The sequence below is a fragment of the Piliocolobus tephrosceles genome, chromosome 8 (assembly GCF_002776525.5).
Source record: "Piliocolobus tephrosceles isolate RC106 chromosome 8, ASM277652v3, whole genome shotgun sequence".
NCBI lineage: Eukaryota > Metazoa > Chordata > Mammalia > Primates > Cercopithecidae > Piliocolobus > Piliocolobus tephrosceles.
This window is the reverse complement of record NC_045441.1, coordinates 88,374,713-88,396,893: the sequence shown is the minus strand read 5'-3', so window position 1 is coordinate 88,396,893 and position 22,181 is coordinate 88,374,713. Positions and strand designations below refer to the sequence as shown.

General features: G+C 33.1%; 1 protein-coding gene across 1 annotated transcript in view; it reads right to left on the bottom strand.

Annotated features, from left to right (window-relative positions):
* SEMA3A (semaphorin 3A) overlaps positions 1-22,181 on the bottom strand; it is a 218,681-nt gene that overhangs the window by 30,876 nt on the left and 165,624 nt on the right. The window contains exons 7-12 of the mRNA XM_023226680.3: positions 16,449-16,591; positions 12,859-12,973; positions 12,698-12,767; positions 9,356-9,500; positions 7,363-7,582; positions 3,975-4,066 (exon numbers count right to left, since the gene is read on the bottom strand). Of these exons, the coding sequence (XP_023082448.2) occupies positions 3,975-4,066; positions 7,363-7,582; positions 9,356-9,500; positions 12,698-12,767; positions 12,859-12,973; positions 16,449-16,591 (785 nt within the window). The remainder of the gene's footprint in view (positions 1-3,974; positions 4,067-7,362; positions 7,583-9,355; positions 9,501-12,697; positions 12,768-12,858; positions 12,974-16,448; positions 16,592-22,181) is intronic.

Below are 22,181 nucleotides of genomic sequence, written 5' to 3'. Positions count from 1 at the left end.
TCGTGATTCGCCCGCCTCGGCCTCCCAAAGTGCTGGAATTATAGACGTGAGCCACTGCATGATATCTTAAATGCTACACAAATGTCATCTAATAGCTATCAAAGGTATAAGTCAGTTATGTATTTCTCTGGAAACTGCAAAATGCTAAAAAAAAAAAAAAAATCTAATAGATATTAAATACTCGTACCATCATGTATGGGTTGATGACAGAGATACATTCTGAGAAACACATCATTACATGATTTTGTCATTGTGTGAAAAATCATAAAGTACACTTATCTACTACCTAGGCTAGATGATACAGTCTGTTCCTCCTAGGATATGAACCTGTGTAGCATGCTACTGTACTGAATAGTTTAGGCAATCATAATACAATAGTAAGTATTTGTGTATCTAAACATATCTAAACATAGAAAAGGTACAATAAATGTATGGTCGAAAAGATTTAAAAATGGTACACCTGTGTAGGGTATTTATCATGAATGGAGCTTGCAGGACTGGCAGTTGCTTTGGTCAAGTCAGTCAGTGAGTGGTGAGTGAATGTGAAGGCCCAGGACATTGCTATATACCACTGTAGACTTTGTAGTCACCAGTTTTCTTTCTTCAGTAATATATTAATCTTAGCTTTCTGTAAATTTTTTACAATATAAACTATTGAATTTTTAAAACTTTTTGACTCTTTTGTAAAAACACGTAGCTTAAAACACATATTATACACCTGTCCCAACATGTTTTCTTTCCTTATATTCTTGTTCTATGAACTATTATTATATTTAAAATTTGTTATTATTATTTTACTTTTTAAACTCCTTTTGTTAAAAATGAAGACACAAACACATTCACTAGCCTAGGCCTACACAGGGTAAGGATCATCTATCTATATCTCTGTCTGTCACCTCCATATCTTGCTCTACTGGAAGGACCTCAGGGTCAATAGCACATATATTTGATATCTCTATATTATAGGAGATAACACATTATCTCCTACAATAACAATGCTACCTTCTGGAATACCTCCTGAACGATCTGCCTGAGGATGTTTTATAATTAATTTTTTATAAGTAGAAGGAGTACAATGTAAAATAACAGAAAGTAAGCTATTGAAAATGTTAGGCAATAGGAAATTTTAGGCCCATTATAATCTTATGGGACCACTGTCCTATGTGGGATTTATTCTTGTCCATAATGTTGTTATGCAGTGCATGACTATACTCGCAAGATTGTTGATTTCCAATGTCTCATAATTTTCATAATTTTGTTAAAAGTCATTTAGTAGGTCAGTTTAAATTAACACCTTTTTAAATTAAAATTCTTGTTAATGTAGTAAACAACATAGCCAAGATGTGGAATATAAACTTAAAATCCCTGGAGATATAAATAATAAAAATTCACTAAGATACAATATCACTGCAAAATTATGCACATTCTAATTCATAATATCAGAAAATAATTAAATAATAAAAAATAACCTTATTTTTACAATGTCGTGATATGATACAATTCTACAAAATAAAATGTAATTGCATTAATAGGTAGAAAAGTAAGTCCTAGAAACTGAGATTGATAACACATCATAGTCTTTGAACTGCATGAAGTCAGAGACCACTTTTATAGTGTTCATCTCTGTATCACCAGAATTTAGCATTGTGCCAATCCCATCATATGTACTAATATACATTTATTTCCAGTGGAAATTAGTTAATGAACCCTGTTTTAAAAATGTATTATAACTGAAAGGAAATATGCAAAGGAACCATGACAAATGCAAAAGTAAGAGATTCTGGAAATTAGAAATTCTTAAGATAACCATATTTTAGTGTCTCCTGTAACTTCATTTGCAACAGTAGTGGCAAAATTCATCTCCAAATATATGTTGGTAAAGGTTTTCTACTGGAGAATAATATGGTGCAGAATCAGGATGATAATTTGTGACTGTTCCTAGTTTATTTTTCTCATACTTGGGCACCTCACTTTAAGCATCGTCTCCTTGAAGAAGGCCTTAAATTCTTTAATTTCTTGTATTTCATTTTTTCATCAATACTAATTAATTCACTCATTTAATACATGTTGGTTTAAAAGATATTTTAGGTTTTGGAGATATAACAATAAAGACAAGACAGCAATTTATATATCCACCCCTGAGTGCCCGTATAGGTTTCTAAATCTAAACATACTCTGTAGTGGTCAAACAGAGTCCATTTGGATAGTTGTTAGCTGTTGTTGTTTTTAATTTCTAAGATAAAGTACCAATGTGTTTGTTCATTGGGGTAACCTATGGGACATGGTGATTGATAAGGATTAGTCATCACTCTATACCAGACTGATAAATTAGATCACTTTGATACCTTAGCATACAAATTATTATAAATAAATAAGGCTAATGTGCCTGATTGTAAAAATCATAATAGAATTATGATTATTTTATTATTTTGAAGACTTAAACCAAGGATTAGTAGGAAAGGCTACTGGGAATGTAGCTCATTTTCAGTTTAGCTAAACTAAAATAATAAAAGTATATTAGCAATGACATTTTGAGCTAAGTGCCTGTTACTGTCTTTGATGCATGACCTACAGTGTTTCTAAGTCTTCCAGTGTCCTGGTGAAATAGGTATTATGCTCACTGTTTTACTGATGGTGAAGTTCAGAGGAATGGTTTAAGTGTTCCAAATGGATTTGTCATGTAGATATGAGTGTAGAGTCTAAACCCTTTCCAGTAGAACATTGTGTAGCTTGTTATCATAAAACATCTATGTTACAATTCACCAGTTATATGTTTCAATGTTAATTATAATGCCAGTTGAATGAATATGTATTAGGAGCTTTCCACATTTTACTTCATTTTTTCTTTAAAATACTACTGAAGAGGGAAGAATAACTTATTGTATATAGTTATGAAAGTATTGGGGTAAGACATCTTGGGAAAACTGCTTACCATTAAAATATTGAATCTACTGAAAATTTTAATCAAGCCCATTCATTTCATAAACTACCACAGACACCTGAAGACTAAATGAGATCACTTGAAGTTGTCAGACTAGATACAATATTTTCTCATTTTTCTGTCTACCAACTTCTTCTAATACACGGTTTTGGTGTTTTGTTGTTGTTGTTGTTGTTGTTGTTGTTTTTGCAGTTATAAATGTCTCAATAGATGTTTGCTCTATTCTTTTATCAAAAAATTCAAATAACACATTTACAGGCATGTATTTTTCCGTCATATGTCATTAACCATCTCAAGGTGTGCTTCAATTTAAACTATTTCTATTAGCTGACTTCCCAAAAGGAATAACAGACGTGGTATATGTTAGACTACTCCAGTTCTCCTCTTTCCGTTCACCCACCCAACACCCCTCTCACCTGTACCCCCATTCCTCCAACCCTATACAACTCCCCTGGGCTGTCTGTGATTCAGGATAATGGGATAAATATCTGTACATTTCTTAAGCGTGTAAACTAGGAATCTATAACAAATTTACTGTCAGTGATATAGACCTCTCAAATTTTCTTTTGTTAACAAATGATTTCTTTAAGAAAATATAAAATAATTCATACATAAGCTAAAAATTGATTAAAATGTCTTCACTATTCTGTTATTCTGAATGTATTTCCTTTAGTACATTCATGGAAGTTACATATCATTTCAGTTATACTATAATGTGTAAAATAGATTTTAGGAGTGGTGAAGAGTTTGTTCATTGAGGTAACTTACATAAATAATATAAAATGTAAATAATATATTTTATTATTGAGAAAACAAAATATGAGCCAAAAATATATTTCTTTACATCTTTAGATTTAACCAGCATTGAAAGTTTCAAGGTTTATTTTGACTAGTGTCTGGTTTTCTAATTGACAAGCTAATTAGAAGGGTATGTATGCTAGACTACTTGTCCATACCAAGTTCGGTGTGCAGCTGTCCTGGGGGAAAGACGTACAACTGAACTTGTTGACACTTGAAATTAAGCAGCACTCACCCGAAAAACTGTCATTTCTTCCAGCAGAACCTCTTCTAAATCATGCCATGTCTCCTTAGGAATTGAAACTACTTTAAGGACGGTCCCAACATCTTTGAAAGAAAGAGGGGAGAAGACCACAAGTTAAGTAGATCTGAACAGAGTTTAGTGTTAATGAATGAAATATGTATTTGTCAGACAAAGAAGCTTTGATATCAGTCTTCCTTTTAATTTGTTTTTTGGTCAAAACACGAGTAAAATACATATTCGAATGCATTTCTTGCAATTAGACAAAGTATAAGGGTAAACTATAAAGACAAACTTGGAATATAAAAGACTGAATTTTTAGAAATATGTTAAGCCTTGAAGAAGGTTTTATCATGAGACTGCATACATTTTTTAAAATATAATAATTATTACAGAGGTTGCCTGGGTTGGATCAATTCTTTTCATTATTTCTAAAAATATCTCCTTAATTGCCTGGTGTCTCAGAAACAAAACCTAAAAATAATATCAGTTTGTCATGACAGGTTCTTCCACTTTTATTACAAAATCAGGGTCCTACTATGAAGACTCAATATAAACGGAAAATGCAAGGAATGTTGTCAAGCAAGGGAAGTAGTCAGAGCTTCAGAGCCCTGGTTGCTCATCTTGTCATCTTAAAGTCTTTAGTACTTAGAAGTTCCTAATGATGGCTCAATGGCCATTATGTGATGAATGACAATAACCCGATTTCTCAAAGTAAACACCTAGGATTACTTATGGCTGTGGTTTTTCACAAATGCACACTTTGGTTAATCCATTTTAGAGCATTAAGGAAATTTAACATTCAGAAGCCAAAAGCATAAAAATATTGAACACATTTTATAGAGATTTCAAACCTTATTTATTTTTCTAATTTAGATTTTTGAAAGAGACAACTTATTTTAATAACAAAAGTTGTCACTCTTATTTTAAGTTGGGCTTAAAAGTTATTAATTTTCCAGTATTACAAGTATGTTCCTGTTCCTTGATGGAATGAGGAACAGGGGCTTATTAAATTCAAAAATTGTACTCTTCAACCTTCTAGTTCTGACTAAACTTGATCAAATCTAGTTGGCCTCAATTGGTTCCTCTTAATCAAGTTCAACAAAGTAATTGTGAAGAAAATCTTGTCAACGAAGAATAAATTATATGAGAAAAAAATTCATTGATAACTATTTTTGGAGAACCAACACGATATGTTATATGAGATGAAGATAGGTTGCTAATTTATCCCTTGTAAAGTTAAATAAAAAAAAAGTACGCTTTTAAGAAGATCCTTCTATATTTACAGGACCTTAGGCTACTCATAATAGTAAAGATTAAAGGTAAATTAGGTTAATCTACTCAGTGCCTCTGATCAGGTCTCTGGTACCCAAACACAGTTTTATCTCTTTTCCAGATCAAGTTTTACTGAGTTAGTATTTCAAACAATTTCACACAAATTGAATCAGATTACTCAACTAGGATCAATATACTACGATGTGCAACTTAGTTAAATGATAAAATTACTGTAATCAGTTTACTTTGCTGACAGATGACCCTGGTCTGTACTGGCCGATAGACATCCACATCATCAGACAGTCAACACACTCATGAAATTGGTGCCTTTAAAGACACGTTGCGTCCAAGAGGAATTAAAAGCTCATGATTAGGTTTATTTGGTCAAATACCCAGAAGCAAGCTTTGTTGCTTTGACAGTGAGTGAGAGAATTCTCAATACATTTAAGCCAGAGGTGAAGGAAAAGGCAAGTGTGACATGACTTAACAAACTTAATTACTCTGAAAAGAAAAGAAATTATAATTTGATGTTGAATGATAAACTAATGTTTATCCGAGAGAAATACTATTTCTTATATGTTCTAAGGATATTTATAACCAGAAATTGATACTTGCAATTCATTGACTTTTATGAAACCCTGGGTCTGCTTGAGATTCTTTTATTTGGTAGAGAAACTTTCTCACTCATAAAAGTGGACTTTAATGTATTGCTCAGAACCTGACACTGTTACACCTGATAACATAAGTATTTCACAATTTTGTTATAAAACTTTAAGTCTTTAAAGCACTTACTATATGGTTGCCATTCCCCTGTAGTTAATGCAGTTTTTTTTTTCTGTTTCTCACTAAGGGAAAATAAATGTTATTATACAAGGTTTCAGTGGAACACTCACTCTGTTCCCCATTGATTTATGTCAGTTAACAGCGTTAATGGAGACTAGAAATTTATTACCTTGGAATCTGACCCTAAGTAGCAAGTAACAGATTTGTAACTAGGACTTTCAAAAATAATATTACTATTAAAAAGAGCAGGGAACAAAATAAAATAATATGTCATAATAACAATGGAATTCATTCTTAAAATATACCTGAAAAAGTCTGTTTCTAATTATGGAATTAGTAAAATGAATTGTTAAATGTCCATAGAAATGTATCTAAGAATTATTTGAATCAATTATGTTGCTTTTCTAACGAATTTTGTTTTCTTTTCATTGTATGGCAGAAACACTGAAAAAATTTTATTGCTAACATTTATTTACTAGATGATGTTCACATTATTGTAATTTTAAAGTTCAGATAATTTTACACTAATATTCTGGAACTATTATTGAATGTCTTGGGAATTTAAGGCAGGACTTGAGTAATATATCTTTGTTCTAAAAAGCCACTGGCCAGAAAAGTTATGATGCAATTATAAATATTGATTGCTTACCTAATCATTAGCTTTACCTGATTAAACTTATCAACTTTTCACTGAGAAGGGAATTTATTTTAAATTAGTATGTCTCAGCTTGTCTGAAAAGATAATAAATTTATAATGAAAGAATATTCATGTTATTTACTCATTTATTAAAGGTGAATTATACCTTGAAAGTAACTGTAGAAACTGGCCTCAGTTCTTAGTATACATTTGACCCTTGACCAACATGGGTTTGAACTGTGTGGTCCACTTATATACAAATTTTCATCTGCTCCTACCACCCTTGGGAGAGCAATGCCAACTCTTACTCTACCTTCTCTTTAACCTACTCAACAGGAAGACAAGGGCAATCCAGTTCCACTTAAGGAATATTAAATATATTTTCTCTTCCCTAAATTTTCAGAACACTTCCTTTTCTCTAGCTTATTTTATTGTAGGAATACAATATCTAACACATATGACATACAATATGTGAAGCTAATCAACTGTTTATGTTATAGGTAAGGCTTCCAGTCAACAGTAGGCCATTAGTAGTTAAGTTTTGGGGAAATCAAAAGTTATATGTGGATTTTCAATTGCACAGAGAGTTGGCACCCCAACCCCTGTGATGTTCGAAAATCAACTTTACTTAATCAGTTAAACATAGTGTTCTGGAAAAAAGTTTACAGGTGAAATTTAAAAATTTACCTGTTCCGATAAACATAACATCATACTGTCCATCTTCTGCATCCACTCGGTCTACTACAATTTGTGTAAATTGATAATTTACATCCGTTTTGATCATTATTGGGCGATTGTTTATAGGAAACACTGGATTGTACATGGCTGGATGACTTCTTGCAAAGGTTATAACATCATCAGGAAGGTCCTTTGTAGAGTCAAAACCACCAAATGTTTTGCTGGGACACTATTATGATAAAGAGAACAGTATCTTTTGATTAAAATCTAATAAACATAACTGTACATCATATAATAATACATGGCCTCAATGGTTCTACTTAAAATAGCAGTTCAGGCCAGGTATGATAGCTCACACCTATAATCCTAGCAATTTGGGAGGCCGAGGCAGGTGGATCACTTGAGGCCAGGAGTTCCAGACCAGCCTGGCCCAACATGGTGAAACCCCATTTCTACTAAAAATACAAAAATTAGCTGAACGTGATGGTGCAAGCCTGTAGTCCCAGCTACCTGGGAAGTTGAGGCAGGAGAATTGCTTGAACCTGGGAGGCGGAGGTTGCAGTGAACTGAGATCATGCCATTGCACTGCAGCCTATGCAATAGAACAAGAATCTGTCTCAAAAATAAAATAAAGGAAAAGAGTAGTGCAATATATAGTATATATTTCCCAAATATATTTTAATTCTCAGTGAGATTTAGTTATGTCACTAATTCTTAGGCAAAATTACGAATGTATGTAATGAATTCAGTGTACAGGAGAAGTTTGGTGCCTCTATTAGTGCCACAAGCATGAGTGTTATTAGTAAAATAGATGAAGTATTTGACATAATGAATGGAGTATACTACAACTAAATGCAATTAATCTTTGAATTAGAGATGCTCAGAATAATTTTATTGAATACATTTAACTTTTTACTATGGCATCATGCTAAAATACAAATTCTCTTTTCAAACTGAAAAACAATATAAACTATTCTTTATTGTTTTGTTTCTAACATAATGCTAAAAAAGTACCATCGAGAAATGTAATAAATAAAATAATCCCAGTGATAGGGAAAAGTGTTTAACAACCTGCATTGCACAAAAAGTGACCAATCAGAATGCATGTCATGACCAAGCAGAAGCGAAAATGGCCCCAGCAGCCAGAAAGATGCTGGTTTTGCACTGGCGTAAACTCACCTCTGGATGTAAACACTCTATGTAAGACAATACAGCAAAAATGACAAATTAAGATTTCACCATCTCCTTTCACTATAGTTATTCATGCAGTGCAAGCATTTATAGAGTACAATATCTTCAATCTCTTGCTTTTAGTCTTACACTTAAGTAATTTCTACCATTTAATGTAAAAGCTTGGGAGCTAAAATGTAATTATAAGAGATTCCTGATCTTACAAGAAGCTTAGAATGAGAAATCAATTGTCTTTGCCACTAGCTTGAAAAAATTAATAATTCATGAGAAATAAAATGAATGTGTTTTGAAATGGGAGGAGTATATATAAATACACACATATATATGTCTATGTATGTGTATATACATGCACAATAGTACAACAATATAACAGTTAAGGAAAGTAAGGTTGTATTTCTTGTTTTGTATGTAAATTATAAAATTAAGGTTATAGAAATATCAAACATTTATGTAAAAACCTGGAAGACACCATAAAGTGTATTTTCATGAGACTGAAAATTATTTCTGCACTTCTCTACTAGCATGTAAAAATAGTTTGCAAAAATTTAGAAATGTGTTATCAAAAATTAAAATAAGATTTAATAATTTTAGATTTATATCTTACACTGAATTTAAGCACCGACATCTGTAAAGAACATGTTTTTAAATGTGAAATTTCATTCACTCATGGAAAATCTTTGTCTTGCTTTAATTTACAATCTTGAAATCTTTTTTTTACATTACAGGATACATTTAATATCTGTCTGTAGCTGCACTGTTTTTTGGCCTTTGGCAGAAATATATTCATCTCATAAACACCTAAGCTACTTACAGTTCCCGGCCGTGGATAGGGGACTCTTCCTTGATAAGGCACCCACTGATAGTTGGGTCCATCCCTGTGGGCATACGGACCAAGGAACACCCTTCTCACATCACTCATGCTGTACATACACACGGCTGATCCCTTGAAAATGTTACTGAACAAGACAAGAAGAATAAAAACAGAGGTTCATCTTTATACAATGGTAAGAGAAATATTGATACTGAGTTCTTACATTTTTGATATTATTTATTACAATATGAATATAAATTGTTAGCAATAATGTTTAGGATTTTTCTAGTCACGTGTATGCATTTAACAATACACAAAAGAACAAAAAATTGTGATTTCTTAAAAATAGAAGGCATAGCTGAAAATGGCTTTAGTACTCAGAATATATGCCTTCATATGAAACATAGAGTACTAGGTTTTGATAGGAAAAACAAATACATATAAGCTATAAATGAATAGGTAATTTTAATATCATGGGGAAATTTTTAAAAATGTAGATTAAGTCTCAAGCATTATTACAGAACCCAGGAAACTTTTAAATTAGCAAGAATGTTTAAGAACTCACTTTGTAGGCTGAAACTAGTACAAAAAATAGTGTCAAATGATGTGTCACATTGTATTATTTTTAAATTCCCAAAAGTATTAGATCAAGTAGGAAGTTGATTCTTGTGAAGACACTTAAAATCAGCTCTTTCTAACACAGAAAATAATTACGTGAGTACCTATTTCACTCAATTAAAGTGGAGAATTACAGCAATTATACTCATCATTTCACTAAACGAAAATTTTGTTCGCTAAACAAAAAATCAGGTAAACTGGAAGCAAGCCACTGAATTGCCACAATTTTCCATTTTATTAGGCTTATAGAAATGTGGCTTGAGTAATGTATTTATACAAAGATATTAAACAGTTGTGCACATTTAAAATATGGAATGCTTATCTTTTAACCAAACTTTCCCCCTTGAAAATTACCTATAAATCAGACCAAATGAACAGCATGGGCTCTCTACAGTTTATTATTGGAAACTGCTGCATATAGAGAGCATTTCATAGACTGCAAGCTTCATGAGAGAAGAGACCATGCGTGGCTTCTTTTCGGCTACCTAAATTATATATCACATGGCATTTCAGAGAGTAAACCTCAATAAATACTTATAGAATTTAATAACATTTTCATAGCAGAACAAATAGCAAATTAGTGCATACTTGATACATCACACCTTGTAATGTTTGGGTTATATATCCCCTTTCCATTGTTCTTTATGTTGCTTATCTTTGATTAAATCAGCTATCATCGAAATACTTAAGGAGTATGATATGTAGCTATTGAAACTCACATACAAATATCCATTCTATTGAAATAAAGAGGTGAAATTATTTTATCTCTAGCTCTCAAAAGGTGGCAAACGGCATGGGCATCACCTGGGTACTTGTGTGAACTGCACATTCTTAGGTCGCATTTAATTTCTAGAGTCAGAAACTCTGGACCTAGGAATCTGAATTTTATCATGCTCTCTAGGAGATTCTGATGCAGACTCAAATTTGAGCCACTGCACTAAGCAATGAGGAACCAGAAGAAATGGATTAATATTTGTTTGAGTCTCTTAAGTTCTATAGCTTAGTCATTCTGGTTTTTTTTTTTTTTTTTTTTTTTTCCAAAGGGAAGAAATATTATTTAGGTATGAAGAACTTCAAATAGTTTTAGAAATACAGATTTATTAATTTTTATGTGATTTTTAAAAATTATTGAGTAAAAACATCCAAGCAATTTGTAGTGGCTTTAATAGTCACAGAATAAAACAGTGTTGGACATTGCAGTTAATCATTTTCTTTACTATCAAAGTTACTTGCGCTACTTTTCCTGACTTTTGATTTTAAAATTATTTTTCTTTTAACATTTCATTCACATCCCAGTGCATATCCTTCTTTATATGCATGTAAATGTATATGTGTTTCTTTCAACAACCCCAGTTAACATGAACTTTATACTGAATATAATAGCCTGGAGGGATATAATCTCTGCTTAATTGACAGCAAGACTTAGGGAGCATGAAAAATAGGAAAAGGAGAAGTGTGAGGAAAGAGGGAAGGAGGCAAGAGGAAGAGAGAGAAAAAGAGGAAGTAGAAGGGGAAGGAAGAAAGGAAGGAGCCAGTAGAGAAAGAGCAGGAAAAGCAGGGCAGGGATAAAAGGAGATAAAAGGACAAGGAAATTAAGTTTGAGTTTGACACTGGTTCCAAAAAATAAAAAATAAAATAATAATAAGGCTGTAACACTGAAGGTTTTTGTTTGTTTTTATTATGTGCTGTAATGCTGAAGATTCTTGTTTGTTTTTATCATCTTTTTATGTGGTTATAATGTAACCCTAGTGCTGTAATGCTGAAGGTTTTTGTTTGTTTGTTTGTTTTATGTCTTTTTACATGATTATTTTAAAATATGGGTTATAAGTAGATAGTAAAAAACCAAATGGAGTCTCAGAAAAAAAAAGTACATTTTTTTACAAAGAGAATCTATTTACTCACTTAAAAAGTTTTAAAGCTATTTATACAACGTAAAGGGTCTTCAATTGCTGTATTAATAACTTTTCACACTATCTTAAAGGTTGAGAAGTGATGATTGTATTAATAATTTTTTAAATTACCTAAAGGCCATTTAAAAATTTGTTTTGTAAACAATCAGTTTTCTCCAAACATACACATTTCTAGTTTAGTTCTAGGGTTAAAGGTTTAAAGACCAAAGAAAAGTGTAGCAAATATCCCATCTGTGGAATAGACATACTGGGAAGAACCATGAACTGTTTTGACATCTGTAGATGTATTTTGTCCCCAGATTCCCATACTAATCATCTGGTCAAAGATAGGACTTTCAGTGGAATTGCTGATGGGCTTTTCTCTTATCTCATTCATTAGCAATTGACTCAAGTGACAGAGAGATCAAGAGACAGAGAATTGTTTCTGTTATATTTTCAACAAATTTAAATTAATTTTTCCATCTTTAATTTATATCCCTACAAACTCTTCCCAAAACTCAGACTTCCATCTCTATAATATTTTACATTTTATTCAAAGGTTTAAAATCAAAGATGTGCATAAGATGACATAAACATTTCAAACTGTTTCACCATAACACATTCACATCATTACAATGATGATTTTTTGTCTAAAATTCATTTAAAAAACAAACATCTACATAGATCATAACTTCTTTCAGTCACCCAAGAAGACACAACAGCTCAAAGGTTAAAGCAACACTTGTCTTTCAAAATATACTTTCACAAATTATGGGTACTTGGATACCACCTAAATAACATGAAGTTTCCATAAGGTAGTTAAAAAGTTGTTTACCTGGAAGTCGTAAACACTCCATATACAATTGGGTTTTTAGGATCTTTAAAGTTCATTAGGAATACATCCTCTGTTTAAAAACAAAATTGGAGAAAGTTGCTTTTTTATGGAATGGCAAAGTCTGAACAAATATTCTCTATACATAAACACTAGCTTCTTACGCAGTTCATCAAAATGAGTGTCAATGCCATTTGGACCTGGCACTGAGCAAATCAAACGAGCTTTGAGGAATGTTGTCCATTTATTCACCAGACTTCTGTGCCCTCCAAAGTCATTCTGAAAGAAGGGAACACCAGTATTAGGCACTGTGAATGCAAATGATAATTTCAAATATTTCTGTTTTCTTCCTATCTTCAGACAAACATAAAATACAGTTCCTCATGTTTTAAAAGTTCCTATTCATTTGAAATGACCAGATATAGGTAGCTATCACTTATTGTTACATTTGTGGTCAAATCATTCCCTCAAGTTTTTTTTGACTTTTTAAGGTATATTTATTGTGAGTAGTCCCTTTATTTATTCAAGGGATTACTTATAAAATCAATTCATGTTCATCTACAGATCAATGGATAAAGAAATTGTCGTCCCTTTACACAATGGTCTACAATTCAGCCTTAAAACAAAGAAAATCAATTAGATTAGCGGAAGAAACAGTATTTTCTTTGAGATATGTTGCACAATGTGGTATCATAAATAATAATGTATTATACATTTAAAATCATAGTAAGAGAGTAAATTTCAAATGTTCTCACCACAAAAAATAAGTATTTGAGGTGATGGGTGTGTTAACTAGTTGATTTAATTATTCCACATTATATTCATAAATCATAACATTGCTTTGTTTTTGTTTTGTTTTGTTTTGTTTTGTTTTTGAGACCGAGTCTCGCTCTGTCGCCCGGGCTGGAGTGCAGTGGCCTGATCTCAGCTCACTGCAAGCTCCGCCTCCCGGGTTTACGCCATTCTCCTGCCTCAGCCTCCCAGGTAGCTGGGACTACAGGCGCCCGCCACCTCGCCCGGCTAGTTTTTTGTATTTTTTAGTAGAGACGGGGTTTCACCGGGTTAGCCAGGATGGTCTCGATCTCCTGACCTCGTGATCCGCCCGTCTCGGACTCCCAAAGTGCTGGGATTACAGGCTTGAGCCACCGCGCCCAGCCCATAACATTGCTTTGTAATCATAAATTTATGTAGTCATAATTATCAATTTACAGTTTAAAAATAAAAATCAAGAAGAAGGAAATCTTGTCATTTGAGTCAACATGAATAAACCGGGGGACATTATATTAAGAGAAATGAGATAAGCATGGAAAGACAAATACCACGTGACCTCACTTATATGTAGAATATAAGAAGCTGAGGCTGGGCGCAGCTACTGAAAAAATACAAAAAACTAGCCGGGCGAGGTGGCGGACGCCTGTAGTCCCAGCTACTTGGGAGGCTGAGACAGGAGAATGGCGTAAACCCGGGAGGCGGAGCTTGCAGTGAGCTGAGATCCGGCCACTGCACTCCAGCCTGGGCGACAGAGGGAGACTCCGTCTCAAAAAAAAAAAAAAAAAGAAGCTGAACTCAAAGATGCAGAGAGTAGAGCCGTGGCTACCAGGGGCTTTGGGGGAGGGTTGAAGATATTTGGTCCAAGATATAAAATTTCACTTGGATAGAAGAAATGAGTTTAAGAGATCTATTGTACAACATCATGACTTTAATTGATAACAATGATTTTATTATTGAAATTTGTGAAAAGAGTAGATTTTAAGTGTCCTCACCATGAAGAATTATAAGTACGTGAGATAATGCATATTAATTAGCATGATCTAGCCATTTCACAATGCCTGCACATTTTAAAACATCATATTGCACACAGTAAATATATACAATTTTTATTGTCTATTAAAATAAATAATAGAATCTTAAAAATCACTTAACTTTCCTTTCTACTCTGCAATGAATGAATTCGTTTTGTTTTGGTATAATGCTCTCTCTCCTACCTACTGTGCATTGAGATCTTACCTACATAGGCGGGTTCTCAGCCAGTGCTTGTACACAGTAGGCATTCAGTGAGTATTTAAAGAACGGATGATAAACATATGCCTTAAATACCCATACAAAAAATAGATCTCAGACAAAAGCATGCTAGCATCAAATATTTCATGAGCTGAAGGAGTTGAAGCAATTTATGTTTTACAAACAACACGTTGAGAAAATATTTGAATAACCCTTAATTAAGGAAACTCATTCCAGAGAAAACATTTTGAAAGGCTTCTCACCTTGAAGAAAACTGATTTAACCTAAGCATAGTAATACATTCTATTATTGTGGTAGGTGTTTACTAGAAACTATAGTTTTCAAAAATGATATTTATGTACATATATTGAGAGAACATGCTTCTTTAGAGTAAAACTGATTTATATTTTGTTTATATACTTTTATACACCTTAAAGATTTTTTTAAGGCTTGAAAGTAGTGCTTTTAAATATGACATGATTTTTGTAGAGAAAAAAGTCTCACCTACTTCACATGTTATTTGTATGTTTTCAAGTATTGAAAACTTTTAATTTTTCAGTAATTGAATACACTAGAGATAATAGTTAGATCATATTGAGGTAACAGGTCACACATAGAAAGAAACAGATTTTTAAAATTTCAGGATGCTTTCTTCAAAAGACAGAATTCAATTTTAAGATGATCATGGAATGTGGCTTATGATTTTCTTTATTTGAAGGGTGCTTTAATATATACTAACAGTTAACTTTTTCATATTGCATAAATACTGCACTATGCATCATAGAGGGAAACAAATGGCACTATTGTATTTTCACACTGATAATACTAATTAATCTATAAGTGTTTGTTGAGCAATTTTTATTCCATTTATCTAACAGTATAATGCAATATTACATTTGACATTAAGCCATACAATGAGTGAAATACCTCAGATAGGTAAAGCTCACAGCTTCAAAATTGTTTTTGTATGGGTGTTTGTGTGTGTGCTGTGTGTATATGTGTACATAGGATGCTACAATCAATTTGTACAAACGAGCTTTCATGTTTTTCTCTCTTAAATGAATACTTCACATCTTCCAACAACAAATATTTATTCAAAACTTACAAGGTAGGCCAAGCGCGGTGGCTCACGCCTGTAATCCCAACGCTTTGGGAGGTCGAAGGGGGCGGATCATCTGAGATCAGGAGTTCAAGACCAGCCTGGCCAACATGGTGAAACCCCGCCTCTACTAAAAATACAAAACTTAGCTAGGCGTGATAGGAGGTACCTATAATCCCAGCTACTTGGGAGGCTGAGGTGGGAGAATCACTTGAACCAGGGAGGCAGAGTTTGCAGTGAGCTGAGATTGTACCACTGTACTCGAGCCTAGGGGACAGAGCAAGACTCTGTCTCAAAACAAAACAAAAACTAACAAACTTACAAGGTATCGAAAACTGTGCTAGGACTGAAAAAACATAAACTATCTTCTCCCAGGTAAAATAAAATCATTTTATTACTCTAAAATTTCAAACAGATATTATGTAATGTAATTATGAAACAATGCCAGTTACTTCACAACCTCTACCTGCATATTTGACTGTGTAGAGTTACTCATAACCAACTATAATATTCAATCATTATTTACCATTTATTTGTTATATCAGTCAAACTGTAGCCAAAATTTTTATTGTATGTGCACACAGGTAGAAAATTTTAAAAAGCAAAGTTGTTATGGGAAAATGACATCCTTCTCATTTTTTTTCTTTACCTCACCTTGCATATCTGACCTATTCTAGCATGAGTAGCTTTTCCAGAGTGTTCTCCATCTATTGCATTTTCACGGAAGAAAAAGTATACTTTGTCATCTTCAGGATTGTCACTCTCTGGGATGAGGTGGGCACTAATGAACCTTGGATCTGAGAGACAAATTATAGCATATATATTAATTCACAGCTTAATACATAATACCATTCTTTATGGTCCATTTTTACTTTTTCTTAACTCTTAATTGATATATTTCAAGAAACATATCTTTCCTTTTTCCATTTTGTTGGTACATATTATCTGTTTTTTATGCATTATAAAGTATCTTATAAAATACCTTATATCTCTAGAAAAATTTATGTATTTTGTTCTGAAGGTTAGGAGTAGGTACAGAAAGAAATCTTTAGGGTGATCATACATCGCAGATCCATGACTGGATATTAAAATATTTTGCAAACTATAGGTACTATCAAATGTTACTTATTGCTGTCACCATTGTTATTCTTTCTTTTAAGCATAAGAATTTAAATCAAAATACTAATTGGTCTATTTTAGTTTTCAGCAAAGACTGAGTGGGAAGGGAAAAGTGAAATCTATATAAAACAAAGTAAATCCTCTCCTGTCGTTCCCCTTTCCTGTAAATGGCAGTGTCATTCCACTGGATACACAGGAAAAACTCCGGTCACCCTTGAGTTCTCCCTTTCTCTCATACCCAACATTCTATCTATCAGCATATCCCTATTTATCTCAATTTCTTACCACATTCTTCAATACCACTTTCCCTCAGGAAGCTACTGCCAATATGAATTACTAAAGTAGATTCCTAACTAGTTTCTCAGTTTCTACCTTACCAACCCTTGTCTCCACACAACAGCCAGAATGAACCTCTGCTCTATCACTCCTTCTCCAAACTTTCCAATATCTTAATTGGATTTATTGTCTGATATGATACATCTCCCAAAGTATTTATTGATTAATCTATCCATTTGTCTATCTAATCTTCCTTTGCTTATTGTCTGTCTCCCCCGCCACCCCAATGAAATATACGTTCCATGAAAATAAGGATTTGTTGTATTTTTTTTTTTTTTTGATGCGGTAAACCTAAAGGTTAAAACATGATAGGCGGTCATGAATATCTGTGCAAGAAGAAAAAAGAAAAATGGTGAGGGGAGGGGACTGTCTAGGTTATGCAGAATGTATATCAGGGATATTAGAGCTCCACTTCAAAAAGCACTTTTGAATGTTTTTGGGTTGATATGCCTGTATCTCACAAACTATATAAAATATGTAATAGTCTCATAGCCTTAAGAAGCTATGTGCTATGAAGCTAAGGGTACCTCACTGAAGGCACTTAGGATACTGCAGACATTTATATTCTTACAATAACCTACATTTATCCCTTAGTGTATTATTTTATCCAGGTAACAATGAAATATACACGTACAGGTCAGCACCATTCTTAAGAGACCAGGAAGAGATCAGAACTTGAAACTAGCTTTATCCACATATAATCCAAGTTGTTTAGTCCTGATCTTTACACCTATGAATAATCATCATTATCATGTGTCCTATGCTTGTAACCTTTTAACGTTTGCTCTGGGACCATGCATTCAAGTATATTTCACAAGGCCAAACTTTACTATCCTTTTCAGGCAAATTGTACAGATTCTGGAAATAATGTGAAACATATGAAATATTACCTGTTCATATTTAAAGCTCAGTGTGCCAGTGAACAAGAGTAGGAGAATAATAATTTTAAAGTAGAATTGCTTAGCACCAGATTTTTTTAAAGATCCATACAATAATATATTACTTTAACCTGGATAACTGTTCAAAGCTTTCTTTTGTTCAAAAATTTCTACTTGTTCATATGCATACATATATATTACATATGTAAATATGCATGTATAATGAGGAGTATATATTCTCATAATGGATGGTGAGCAGTATAATTAATGTTACATGTTAGGAATTACTGTCACAAACTAAAGAATTAAAATCACATTGGTAAAGTTAGGCTCCAGAAATGTGTGTGTGTGTTTGTATGTGAGCACATATGTAACACAAACCTGTTTGTGCAGTGATTTAATTTAGTCACTTGCAGCTTCTGTGTCCTTTAACAAGACTCTTCCCTCTCTGAGCTCAGATGCATAATTTTCATATTATGTTTATTTCAAATCAAGTTACTTCAAACTGGGATCTATTCACCTTGTCTGTCATAAATAGTTAATATAAAGACAAATGTTTTAAGCCTAAGACATGTGAAACGAATTTGTAAAATGTTAACAAATATACTATATTAACATTATTATGATGATACTGAAAGGAAGCCTCCATCACATGGTAAGTTTGAGGATATTATAATCCAACTGCAGAATAAAAATGAAAACAATCATACATTCTTCTGCTTTAACACTGTAACAATGGAGGGAGAAGTTGGTCTACTATTACCTCCAAAATTAGTGTAGTTGTTCATACAAACACTTGAATAACTTAAAGAACTCTGAGTAACTAAATTCAGTTGCTTTTTGTTAGATCACAAATATGTGTAAGACGCCATGTAGAAAAGAGAATCCATAATGTATAATCCTTGTTCTCAGAACGCCACAGTCTAACAAAAGCAATGTTAAAAGCACAAAAATGACAACAAAGAAAACAATATTTTACATGTGCATATTCTTATGTTCTCTCGGTGTTTGGGCATGAGTGAAGGTGTTATTGAGCACTGCACTCACCTCTGTAAAATATGTGAGGATAATTATTATCTTACAAATCTGGACTCTAGTGGGAAATAACTCAAGCAAATTATCAAGAATATTCATTGCTGAAAGGACCTTCAACCTTAGTCTCTTCTTTAACATATGATAACTACAAATGTGGGGAGTTTTGCAGGTGAATTGACAATCTCATCCAGTTTCAGGTACAGCCAAAAAATAGAAGTACACACAGAAAATGAAAACCAAATTCATTAACACAGAAAATGAGACTATCCAAGAAAAACACTGTCAATTTAGCAAAACTTGTGTTCAAGAAATTTAGGTTATATCTCAGACTTGAAAAACAATCATTCCCATTTCCAAATATAATAGGCCTTGAGTTTAGCTGATCTCTTCCAACAATTTAAAAGGAGCCATTCTTCTAATGTTTCACATTTAGAAAATCTGCTTTTTGGTCAAAACCTCTGCTCACCACACATTTTCTACTTCTTCAGTCCCACAAACATTGCCTTCCCCTTTCTTGTTATGTTTTGTCATCTTAGCCCTCTCTTTTATTCTCTAAGTGTATTCATCCCCTCACTGATGAATCACCTCTTTATTCAATCCAAACCTTAAAATCAGTCATTCCAACTATCCTATTATCTAGGATTTCTTGGCTGCTGGAATCTCCACTGTAGCAGCTTTATAAATCCCCAGATTTTTTTCCCTTTGTCCTTACACTCAAGCAAGGGTTTAAAAACCCATGTACTCATGTAAATATATCTGCTATAAATTGAAGCTATTTTCTTAAACAAGAACCCTAGTGTTGATAAGAAATTGTTTCATTTGCTTCTAAGATCACTATAGATTTATTATCAACAACTATTTTAAAGCACCCTGCTCTTCCTCAAATTGACAAATATACATCTTTAATTTGCTCTCTAAAGGTGGTGGTGGTACCTGCTGTACTGATAGGACCAAAGCCATTTAGTAATAACTCTCTCCTTTTCCTTTCTTCACCTCCTAATTTCTCTTCTTTCAGGGAAGAATGATCTTTTCTTATTTTTAAGTCTAAGGTCTCTCACTATGTGCTCTTAATCCAATATTCTACAAACTTTTGCATGAATAACTTTTATTCTTCATGCAATCACTTACCATTTATATTTTCATTTATAAAATAAGTGTTAAGCACCTACTCTATACTCTGGATTGTGGAAGATTAGGGCATATTAAGGTAAAATGTTTTTTGTCTACATTGTAGTTATTATCTTCAAGGGAATTCTGATAATTAAACTGAACAATTGTTAAACTGCACAAAAAGAACAAAAATAAGAACTTAGAAAAAAATGCTGTGGGAGATAGGGCATTGAAGGAATATACCAGAAATAATTTGCATAAGTCTTAGTCAGAAGATATGACATATACTTCAAGATCTGAAGAATAACCAGAAACATCTCAGGTGAAGGAATGCATTTGCAAAATCACGGAAACAATGGAGAAAGTTGTACACACAGAGAGTAGTCAAGAAAATGGGAGGTGGTCAGAAATGATGACAGAAAGTTAAGCAGAGACTAGAATATGCAGGAAGTCCTGTTCAGGAATATATCTGTCCTACTGGCTCTGGACAAAGCCACTGAAGTGTGCTAGACCTAGTAATGACATTGTCAGGAGTATATTTTCAGAGGATCACTCTGGCTGCTGCAGAGAAAAACTAAACAAACAAACAAACAAACAAAAACAAAACAATTGCAGTGAGGCCAAAATGAAGGGAGGAAGACCAGTTTGGTGGCTGTCATAGAAACACAAATGAGAAAGGACAGTGACCTGGATATGGATGGGATAGTGAGGATAGAGAAAAGAGACATGCAGGGATCAATTGAAAATATAATTGATGAATTATGCTCATTGATAATATGTCAAATGTAAGAAATAGTGAGAGCAATCATAAAAAAAGAAACTTCTGATTTGAATAATTGCTTGTAGAGGAGTTACTAAGATAGAGAGCATGTGAGCAAGGGAAGATTTCAGAGATGGAAGGAAGATGAATTCTGTTTAGTGTGTCTTTAGAGTGAGAGCCTTGTGAAGACCCAGAGGGCATGAATAAAAAAGCTTAGGAAGGAAATGTGGACTAGAGTTGAAGTTATTTGGAAGTGAGCCAATGGAGTGATTAAGTGTACAGAGTAAAAAGAAAAAAAAAAAAAAAAACAAAGCAAGACAACCTAAGACCTTGAGAAAGGTGAGGAAAAGTAGAAAGGATTCTCACAAGTGGGGAATTGCAGAAAGGAAGGAAGGAGATATATCTTCCTTAGATTTTTTATTCTTTCCCTTTTTAATGACACTCCTTAAATACAAATATGCATTTAAAAATTTCTTTATCCTGAAAATGAACTCCCAGAGTCACTGTATGCTGTAGAGTCTCATGATTCTTTGCATTCATTCATTAAACCAGAGTACTTCTTCAATGGGTATATATATGTATATATCCTGCCATTTTGCATCCTTCACTGCTATTGTATTGATAATCAACAGGAACTATAAAAAAAATAGATTTGTATACTTATCCTGTTTTAGTTGTCTTCAGACATTGGCACAATAAAATTTCACGTGTTTCTAATATGTCCATTGCTTTTTCTGGCTTCTTGTGGCTTTTCTGATGCAGGACCTGAATTGTAAGCTATCTAAACTTCACTATTTCATTCATGATTTCTCTTTCCCTTTTTCTAAATTTCTATATATACTTCTTAAATTTTTCTTTAAGTGCCCTTTATTTTCTTTTACTTCTATAAATGAAATCATCACCTAGTGTTTCTTTCACTATTTCAATATTGTTAATGATCTTTCTTTCTTCTTTCTTTCTTTCTCTCACTCTCTCTCTCTTTTTTCTTTCTTTTTCTTTTTTTAGACGGAGTCTCACTCTGTTGCTCAGGCTGGAGTGCATTGGCATGATCTCAGTACACTGCAACCTCTACCACCTGGGTTCAAGTTATTCTCCTGCCTCAGCCTCCCAAGTAGCTGAGATTACAGGCGACGCCACCACACCCAGTTG